Raw genomic sequence first — 11,133 nt, 5'->3', positions numbered from 1 at the left:
CTAAAATTTTCCACCCAGGAGTACCAAGATCCAGTCCAAACCGTAAATGTCGTTTTTCTCTCCAACATACATCATATCGTCCCTATTTCCGCTTATTATCACTTATCTTATTAAAATTACAGGATGTTTCTACAATGCGCAAAAGTAAATTCGCGGAGTTCCAGTAGGGGGACTGCCAGGGACTCCGAGCGTCGTCGATAAGGCAGCGGCGTGCCGTCGCCGATAAAAGAGACAACCAGGGGTAACGATCGGTCGGTGGCGACGCGCCTCCTCTCCTTTCCGGTCTACCCCCTTCCCCTTCGATCGCGTTTCTCGCTCTCTCTCTCTCTCCGCCGAACGGCCGAAGACGCCAAGACGCGGTCGACGCGGATCTCCCCCGCGCACGCACGCGTATTTTCCGCTACTCCGCCCAGGCCAGGCGCGCAGCGCGCATCACTGGCGCGAGGGGGCCCCCGCTGACCCGCTGGTGTCCCGTCGTTCCGGATGCAGGTGCGTCGCTCGTCGCTCGCGTCGGGTGTGTCGTAATCGTGCCGCTGCCGAGCGGAGCCGTGCCACCGTGCCACCGCGGGACGAACGCGGACGACGCGGACGCGGACGCGGCGCACGACGCATACTCGCCTCGCCGCCGGTAGCTCGAAAGCGGATAGGAGCGCGGCGGCCAGCCAGAGGCGGAGGAGGCGGTCGGGACGCGGCGTTGATGGCGGTGGCGGTAGTGGCGTCTCAGCTGGTTCCTCGTAGACTCGTCTCGAATGCTGCCGAGGACGACGCGGCGCGCGGGACGACGACAGTCGGCGTTCGCCGGTGCTCCGAGGAGGATGCGCGTCGTACGTTGCCGGCCGTGTCGCGGCCTATAGGCGCGTGGCATCGTAGCCCGCTCCCCCTCCTCTACCCCCCTCAATAGGTAGGTGTATTTTGCCTAGTGTCCGAGTGCGCGAGTCCGCGGAGGTGCGAGGTGCGAAGCGAACAGTTCGGTCGTCAGCGAGGAACCGAGGAAGGGAGAGAGAAACAGAGAACGTCTCTTTCTCGAGGTTAGAGGTTACGGTGTTTCGGACGGAGTGGCGTTAGGTCCGCCGCCGCGCCGCTCCGGAAAAGACACGAGGACTAGGACGTGCCAACGCTACGCGGGGACGTCCGCCTGTCCGCGCCTCGCCACTCGCCCCTCGTCGCCGTCGTCGTCTTCGTCGTTCGCGTCTCGGAGTCGCGCGCGCGCGCGCGCGCGGGGCTGTCGGCCGTCGGTCGCAGCGGGAGGCGACACGGCGTCGTTGCTCTCGACGTTGCGAGAGACCTAACCTCCACCAGCGCGCGCGCGCGAATCGAGCGCGAGTGCGAATGCGAGCGCGAGGAGGATCGATCGACCTGGTGGCCATCCCGGGGCGACCGGCACGTAGGAATCTCCCGTCGGTGCGACTCGCGTAAAACCGGAGCCGCCGGAGCTCCGACCGTGTCCCTCGTGCCCTCCCCCCCCCTCCTCTCTCCTTGCGAGGGCGAGAAGCCGGCCGAGGAGAACGAGGACACGATCGTCCACGGGGGATCCCCCCTCCCGTTTATGAATCGACGACGACGTCGGGGGTCCGTCTCGATCGATCACGCTCTCAGTCTGAGGTAACGAATAATATACGGGATAACGTGTGACATATGACAAAGCGGATTGTACATTGTGATTCTGTCTCTTTCTCTTTCTCTCCCTCTCTCTCTCTCTCTCTCTCTCTCTCTCTCTCTCTCTCTCTCTCTCTCTCTCTCGCCTCTCGGCTCCGTTCTGCCGAGACCGCTGCGACCGCGACGACGTCGGACGTTGGCATTGATTCGTCGCGTTTATCGATTGATTATACCCCGCTTAATTATCGTAACACGTGGCTGCGGCTCGCGTGCGCCAGCCGCGAGCCTCACGAGGACCGCGTAGGCGGACGTTTGCTCCTTTCGGAGCCGACGGGAGGCGTGCCCGTTTTGCGTGCGTTAACGTTTCAATTTCGACCGACGTATAAATGTTTCGTATATAAATGTTTTAACTCGTGTCGCCTTTCGTTTTGCCGCGTGTTTACAATTTAGCCGGGTTTCGAGCGAACGAGGACGTACATAGCTGTGTCCGTCCGCGAGCTTCCGCGTGAAACGCTATAGAGAATTGTTACTACTCTCCGCGAGAAGTCTCGATCATTTAAACTTATCTGTTCATCGGGCTGAATCTTGTTAGCGGTAGATGAATAGAGTGCTTCAAGAAAACATTGACGCACTTTTTAGCAAGATATCACGGTAACAAATGTATTTTAGAAAAGAATATAATTAGTTTATGCGAAGGCTCGCGAAGAATCAAACTCAAAGAATAAAACGTATGTTGGTGGGCCATGCAGTCTGATACATCGACAACGCGTGCGGATCTTGACGCAACATGGTTAAATATGGTATGATATATCTAAAACCGAATGTATTTTGTGTTCAAACAGTCTTCGCTTGTTCACCATCGTTGCAATGTGCGGAATCTCCAGCAGAAAATTGCAAATGTGATTGCAACGATGCCTAAAGAAATGTCCTTCGGGGCTCTGGAGACCACCTGGAGAGGATACCAAGAGTGTGTTGACAACGGTGATGAACAAGTGGAGACTCTTCGAAGACGAGACGCACTATTATATAATACTGAAGAATGAAATTTCAACCCAGAGTTAAATAATTTTGTTATATTTTTAACTACTGCTATACGTGTAAAATGTATTATTTTAACATAAAACAGCATTATTTCAACTCCATTGTTTTAGTTAAATTAACGACATATTGAGTAGAAGCAGTACCGACCTACAGGAATGATTAAACATGACTCCAATTGAATATAATTTGGCACTACGAATTTAACGGTGTACATTTGTTATACTATGTCTTGCGTTATCAGTTCTGTTTTCCGAAAAACAAGATTACTTCCTTTAAGTCTTAATATTTTTTTTTAAGGATTCTGTATTCTCGTTACTACAGTTAGCACGATATTCTTAAATCGCGACAAAAACGTAGAAATAATTATATATCTTAACAGACACGCCGTCGGAACCGAACGCACAATTTCGAGGCTTGAGAAACGCGCTCGCGCTCTCCGAGTGCGCTCTTTCACGAGTGTCGCTTATTCGCACGTGTATAAACGAGTAAATAAAATATTCAAGCGCCATCGCCGTTGAACTCGTAAAACTTGGTCGCGGCTCGGCTTCGAGAGAGGATTTTCCCGGAGCGCTCGCCCGAGAGAGACGCAGGTATATATCTTTAATAAGACGACACGCGAGGCAAGGTCGGGGCTTTTATATTACTTTCTTGCACGCGCGTCGCGCCGAATCAATTTCCCCCGGAGGCGACGGCTGATAATAAGGGCGCATTTATCGTCGAATACGTGATTAATAAACCGAGCTGGCGCTCCGCTAAAGGCGGAGAAGAGGCGGAGGCAACGGGATCGCGAGACAACGGCGAGGCCGAGCGACATCGCTGGCTCTTGCTTTGTCGAAAACCCACGGCGAAAACGCAAGTGGGCGCTTTCCATTTGCATAACTTTTAACGTCGCTCGCGTCGACTTGAATTAGCTCGACGCGATCATTTGTCACGTATATACGTATAGAAGTCGACGCGCGATGCGCGACATACCTACCGAGGAACTTGGAGATACGTAAAATCAATGTACGTTGATTTCGTGGTGTAATTGATTAGACGTGAGCCGAGCTGAATCATTTTATCTTAGTTAGGCACGCGTGCTCGTATATAACTGTACGCTCGAAGGAATTTGATATTTATTTCCGAAGAGATTACATTTATATCCATTTTTTTAAAGACTGTGTATTTTATTTACATCGAGTTCCGTGATTTACTGAACGGCATCACGAATAGACTCCAACGTGAATAGGTATGTGTGGAAAATAGAAGGAAAAAATGGACCAAAATAAAAAATTCTGCCTTTTAATGTTACTTTACTTTAATATTATTAATATACTAATATTGTGTATATATATAATATTATTTTATATTAAGGTAAATGTACCAATGTCCGGACACTTTTATTATTTTAGTTTTTAAATAAGTATAACGCGAATATTAAAATCAAAGATAAAAATATAATCCAAGAAAAATATTTTTATATCTTTGATCCTTTGATTTGAATTCGCGTTATAACTTATTTAAGGACTATAAAGTGATAAAAATGTTCGGACATAGGTACGTGTCCAGGCATTGGTATACATTTACCTCATATATATCGCATTAATATATTATATTAATTTAATAAACAGAATTAGATTTCGGTCCACGTTTTCTTTTCCCTGATTTCCTCCGACTCGCTGTCAAAGCGGAGTCGCGCGCTCGCTGACACACAATGACGCGGATTAAATGGAAAAAGCAGAAATGGAAATACCGGCAAAAACCCGGCTCGTGTCGGCCCGCACTACCGAACAGGAAGCACCCGGTATTGCCGATCTTCGATGGAGCGTGATCGCTTCTACGATTATTATCGCACAACGTCAGTAGCGCGAGCGGTTATTAACGCAATCCGCGATAACGGGCGCGAAACCGCCGTCTGTGCGTAAGCGATATATTGTCGTCGCTCGTTTTATTATCTGCCATCGAGACGAACGATTTTCTTGCTCGTGTATACCGTGTCGACGTACGATCTGTGAATGCCCACGAGCTATACGTCATTCTCGCGGAAAGGGAAAGGAGGTATGTGTTCTCCAAACGTCGGTATATATACATATAGTAATTGCCGAGTGTATATCCGTCTAATTGTACCGCGGCACGACGAGTGGAAAACCCGTGCGAGAATGTCAACCAATTGGTCGCAATTGTGCGTTGTGCGATCGAAAGAGGGAAGATATTCGCGAAATATATAGAGTCGCTCTCGTGTACCGTGTACATACAGAAAAGAGGGAAGCTGGTCGGATCGTCGGTCGCGCATCGCGTGCTGATAGTCCATTATTAATGCCTATAATTGGGAATAAAAAGATTTGGTTTCGCATTAAGATGCTTTTTCACGTTGACGCTCGACGCTCATTTTCAGCAAGCAAAAATCTTCGGAAATAATATATTTTATATTACTTTTAAAGATATTACTTTTGAAAATAATTAATATTTTACGTATTTCGAAGTCTAATGTTTGACTGGGATGATTAACGACGATTCAGCGACGACGCTGAATATTAAACAAATTCAACTTCATTTCTTTGCGAAATCACCACGTTCGCCTTGTTGACGCTCATTTTCAGGGTCTCACGAATTGGCACCTTAATGCTATATTTTCAATTTTTTAAAATGTGGAGTCGTCACTTTTTCAGTCGCTCGATCGACCAACGAACAGACGGGCCGGTTTGACAGTCGTAGCAACAAATACACGCGTTATTTGTTTTCCTCTCCCTAAAGCCGACATTTCGGACATTTGCACAACTTTTGGCTCGACTCCGGCTCGAGTCCGATAACAAAGTCGTTCGCAGCGGAAACCGCCGCGGGACCGCTTCAGCGCGGCGCGGCAGACAACGTGGCGACGGGGATTTACCGATCAGCAACCGGACCCGGTCGCGATAAGTAATCGCCTCATCCATGAAAACTTTTGGCAGCGCGTCGGCACCGACGAAATTCGCATCGTTCAGCGTTTCGCGTGCCCTTCCAAGTTTCAACTTGCGCGTACTTATCGTAGCGGCGCGGCGGCGCGAATTCTTCGAGCGGCGAACGATCGCATAATTTGTTCGCCGATAAACGCGACAGGTTTTCGTCTTTCGATGAGAGTAAATCGCTCGAGGAAACGCCCGCCGATGGGAGGCTCGTCGCGATGCCTCGGAAAGTTTTCGACAACTTCCCCGACGATATACGATATATTCCTACGTTTGATCGTCATAAATCACATCTCGTTCGTTCGCGGGGAAGGATGAATCTCTTTTTCCATCGCGCACGAATTTCGCGGCTGAAGAATGTGCCAAAGATGAGATCAGCCGCGCACCTGTATAAACGACGTTTTGCTCGCGCAAAATTCTCGGTAAAACTCTGTCGCAAACGGTGTAAACTAGTCCGTATGAATAATACCCTCGATTTCAGATGGAAGTCTCGCCTTTCTCCCGCTCGACAATCGCGATTGTAAACGATTGAGCGATATCCTTCGCCGCGCGATTTATTTATTAATTTAATTTACGCGAGTTTGGGAACGGAACGTTTTCGGAATGTGCTTGGCAATCGTCTCTGTCCTGGTTTACCATCAGGATCGTTGATCCTGCGGTCCCTGGCACTTTTCCCTACGACGCGACGCTCCCGACGGATCGCTCTCATCCGGCTGATTCGCGCGCGGGATTCCTTCGCTCGCGCGGTCGCTTTACTCACTTGGACGATAATTGATACCGAGCACGTGCTTATACCAGTGATCGTCACGCGCTCGCGAGTCAAGATGGATCGCCCCGTCCGTCGTCGCGTCGTCGTCGGCCACTCGGGATGACCACGCAAAACGGCCGCACATATAATAGCGCGTATATATAATAGCGTGGATTTTATCGCGAGCCGAGACGCTATATCACGCGATAAAATCCAGGCGAGCAGGCGCTTTACGAAATCCCGCGTCGGAGGCGCGTCTCGTCATAGCGGATTAATTACCGCGTTCTCATTATCGCCCCACCTTTGTATCTTCATTAGATAACTGGGTAAAAAAAAACGCCGGCAATAACCAGCGACCAGCTGGATATCAACGTGCAGTGGCAATCTCATCGCGAAAACTGACCTCGCGTAGTTAGTTTAGAATCTTTATACTCGTTTAGTGCGAGTCACGCGACAAGGCAAACCGACTATAATTTATATGGTTTACCGTAGACGAGGCATATTATAGATGCCTGTGGCTTTATTACGACCACTTATTTCGCTCAGCTTCTTTTCTCGCTTTGTCGTTTGCGTAATATCGTGACGGAAGAGCGCCGAGAAGAGAGCCAAGATGAAATACGTATATTTTTCTTCAACGTTAGACGTAGCCACGGTAACAATCAATCTCGAAATGTTTGCCGGAGTTATCGAGGCCACGTCGTGGCTGATGAAACGATCGGACGAGATAAAAGGGGGGATCTTTCAGGCTTGAGATCGGTTTGGAGATTTTTCGTTAACGGACGATTCGTCGCGACGAGCGACGAGCCGAAGGTAGTAAATCACGATCGTTTAGCGTGCGGGGTTACACGCTTAAAGGGTTCACCGCGTACGACACGACGACGATGCATGCGCGGGCGTATATACCGACCTTGAATCAGCTGTTTGCTCTCAATGCCGACGAGTATATTAATACACCGCGTGTCCTGTGTTAAAAGACATTGTACTCCCGGGTCGCGTGGCAACGTTTCGTGAACCTGCCTGCCGTGCGCGTTACCGTGCAACAAACACCTCCGCGAAAAGTTGTCCCTCCGAAAACACCTGTTGATCGAAGCGCGAATCATTCCGATAAATGTTTTTTCGCGTTAAGGAAAAGAGGAACTTTTGTGTAAAAGCATGCACTCGCGCGTTGCAGTTATAGAAGTTTGCAATAAGGGGGGTGCGGTGTGATATTTACGAAAGAAAATTGTACGAAAGAACAAATGTTTATTTGGCAAATATATGATATAAAGTACCTATATAGTTTTGACGAGAGATTTATATAATTTGACATTTTTCTATTAAAAGCGCGACATTTGCGAAAATAGAAAAAATGTCAAATTATAAATCGACCAATATCTGACCAATATTTGACAAAAGGTTAATAATTATGTTTGACATTTTTCTATTTTCGCACTATTTTCCATTATTAACGCAGCGAAATCGCGATCGTGCCAAGCGGAGGAGATTCGGTTATTATCAGATTTTTGTAGAAATACAGAGAGAGGGGACGCGCGGATATGTAATAGCGCGGCATATAACGTCGTGACAATAATTGTCGCGGTAACTCCAGTAGCGGATTTCCCAGTTTTATACATTGTTTTCGTGACATTTTGCCGCGTGGCGTGTGATAAGACCCAGCGGTGAATTTCCTTCGTGATACTTCCGAGATAAGACGTCGATATAAAATCGCGTTTATCGGCGCTCCACGGGACAATTGTACCACGACAATACCGTTTTTAATTCTGCTTTTCACTTTTCTGTTATTAAAATGTGTCGCGTGGGGACAAAGGGACGAAGAAAATCTTACCTAAAATTAAAAGTTAGAAACAAAAGTACTTAATTATCTTCCTCTCTTTTGTTTTCTCTCCTTCGCTCGAGAATCGCGGGAGTCGGAGAGAAAATTTATCAACGATAAAGCGATTTTTTTCTCAACTTCGGTCGCTCGCTCGCGGCGAGAGGTTTCACATGATCTGTCACGTGTCTGCGTCTGCCAGGCCGCTCGGATCGGGTCCACGAGCCGAATAGCGTTTTACGTCACGCGCCAGCACGCGGTAAACAAGCAATTCGCGCACGACGGAGGCCTGGCGTCCGGCCAAAGAGCCGCTAAACTTCCATCCGCTATTCCTCTTCGTCTTACGCGATTTTACGTACAACGCGACTGATCCGTGACTCGCAGACGCTGCTCTCACGCCCGGCTCGCGCCGGTCGCCCCGAATCGAATCGCGCTTCGCCATGCCATTATTTTAATTGCTCCGCTTCTCGCAATTCGGTGCACACCCTCGGGATGTGCTCTCGGATGTGATCTCAGAGAGAAATTGTAGACGATGCGTGTGTGTGTGTGTGTGTATGGAATAAACGCTATGTCGCTGGCGCATTGCGGTAAGCGGTAGGTACGCGCTCTATTTCGCCGATCGCATCGACGCGACGTAGCTAGCGTACATGTGTGTGTGTGTGTGTGTGTGTGTGTGTGTATGGGGAAACTACTATGAGAGGCGGGAGAAGCCGACCTTGCGCGCGGGAGCGATAATTCTCGCCTTCTCTTTCAGCTTCCTCGATGGAGGGCACCGGTAACGACAAGCAGAACGAGTCGGACGAGTGCGACGTAAACGGGGACAATAGGAAGCGGGATGACGACGATTCGACCGGGCAGGAGGACGTCGAGCGTAAGATGAAGGCGGAGGACAAGCGCGAGTCCCTGGAGAACATGAATCTGAAGAACGAGATGAAGACGCTGAAGAAGACGCTGTCGGCCGACGACGAGGAGGCCGACGAGGAGGACGAGGGGAGCAAGGGGTTCGTCGACGAGGAGGAGCGCAAGGAGACGCGGACCGGCGCCTGCGAGAAGAAGGAGCAGGAGCTGTCGTCCAGCGACAGCACGTCCACCAGCACCACCGACGACGAGTCCGAGACCAGTTCGGAGGACAAGACGGAGCCGTCCAAGCCGGAAACGGCCCCGACGACGCAAACGGAAGTGACTTCGCGGGAGGAGACTTCGAAGGAGGGCACGTCCAAGAACGAGGACACGACGGACGACAGCGATATCGAGGATGATCTGGTCTCGGCGATCAATTACAATACCATCACGTCCTTGGCGGCGCTCAAGGATATGTTACAGTCCTCCGGGGAGGATTCCGACGGAGTGGACAGTTTCTTTCACCATTATTTCCTGTCGCATGTAAACCGACTGCCGTCGAGGAACCAGACGCACAGCCCGTATCCCTGGGGTAGGAGATTGTCGGAGTGCCGGGAGGAGGACGAGTACGAGACCGAGGAAGGTAAGAGAAAGCGTTCTTTCTCTCTCTCTTTTTGTTATTATCGCGAGCCCACGAGGAGAGTTAATTACCCCCGGATTGAACCCGGATTCCGGCGGACAATTACCGAGAAAAGCGTGCGCGGTTACGAAATATAAGCTATTGCGAGGAGCTCGTCCAATGAGAGCTAAGATTAGCTTAGCGTGCTCGCGTTTGGCAACGCACGGCGCGAAAAGTCACTCCACTTAGGTAACGATCGCTTAAACGTATTTAGAGCGCGTTTCTCTCCTGTTTCTTCTCTCTGGAGCCTCGAGATACGATCCTTGACCGTTTACGAGAACATGATCGCCCTTGATACACGATGAAATATCAAAATGTTCGCCATGTTATTTATTCCGCGCGTTTCCTTAGTCGCGTTACAATGAGTATTTATAATTTGACATTTTTCTATTCTTGTAAACGTTGCTTTTAATAATTTAACGGCAACGATCGCGACGTTTTATCGACGCGCAATAATCTTGTCGCGTCGTCGTCATGAATTTTCCGACTATCCAACAGACGCGCCTTTGTGCCACTCCTCGACCTTGGGGGCTCCGCACGCGTGAATCGGATAAACGGAGAGCCTTGTCGCGTTTCCATGGCGTTGCAGAAGCATTAAGATCTTTGATGACTTTTGCAGGGAAGAACGTCGATAGCCCGAGCGTCGACAGCAAGAAGGACACGTCGAAGGCGCAGATCGAGAAGACCGACAGCGTTTCCTCGAAGACGTCGAAGGCGTCGAGCCCGTCGTCCTCGGAGAATTCCAGTTCGGAGAAAATCGACGAGAAGTCTCTGGCGACGTCCAGCGTGTCGGACGCGAAGCCACCGTCGCCGTCGTTAACGGCGACAACGACGACGGCGACGATGACGGCGATGGCGACGACGACGACGATGACGACAACGGGCGCGACCGCGGCGACGACGACGACGACGACGACGGTCGCGACGTCAGTCGGTAGATTCACCACGTCCACCGTGACGTCACCGACGTCGACGACGAAGGCTCCGCTACGAAGGCGACATACCGCCGGCCCGGGCATGACCTTCCCCGCTACCGATCCTCCTTCGTATTCCGCTAGCATGACCTTTTCGAGGACCAGCCCGTTGCCCAGCCCGCATTTCGACAAGCGGTTCTTCGACAGCAGCTTGATCGAGATGAAGAGCCAGGCGAGCAGTACCAGCACCCTCGATTACGACTCCACGGACGAGGTGTGGGTGCGCAGGATGGATTTCTTGCAGGAGAGGAAACGGCGGGTGAGTGAGCTATTATCTCGAGTATTAACCCGGGCGACATTAACCCGGGACGCGCCGACAATTTTGCCGCTTAATCGAATACGACCAAAGTTTAATGAACTGCCGTAACTATCCGATATTGCAACAATATCGTGTTGTTCGTGTTGGAGAAGTAGAAAAATCTTCCTGAGTAAATTTGCTGCTAAATTAAAGTGATATAATAGAAACAAATGTCTCGTTATGGCGAAATAATTTGCGAATTGAAAAAAACTACACTTAACAAATA

The 11,133-nt window shown here is 50.0% G+C and overlaps 1 protein-coding gene across 1 annotated transcript in view; it reads left to right on the top strand.

The window, feature by feature from the left end:
• Positions 1-449: 449 nt before the first annotated feature.
• Snf4agamma (SNF4/AMP-activated protein kinase gamma subunit) overlaps positions 450-11,133 on the top strand; it is a 48,759-nt gene continuing 38,075 nt past the window's right edge. Inside the window, exons 1-3 of the mRNA XM_077423902.1 lie at positions 450-901; positions 8,871-9,599; positions 10,255-10,868. Coding sequence (XP_077280028.1) covers positions 8,879-9,599; positions 10,255-10,868 — 1,335 coding nt within the window. The 5' untranslated portion in view covers positions 450-901; positions 8,871-8,878. The remainder of the gene's footprint in view (positions 902-8,870; positions 9,600-10,254; positions 10,869-11,133) is intronic.

Source organism: Temnothorax americanus, unplaced genomic scaffold (assembly GCF_048541705.1).
Source record: "Temnothorax americanus isolate GAGA-0224 unplaced genomic scaffold, ASM4854170v1 Scaffold11, whole genome shotgun sequence".
Classification (NCBI taxonomy): Eukaryota; Metazoa; Arthropoda; class Insecta; order Hymenoptera; family Formicidae; genus Temnothorax; species Temnothorax americanus.
The sequence above is the reverse complement of the archived record's forward strand: the minus strand, read 5'-3'. Positions and strand labels throughout refer to the sequence as shown.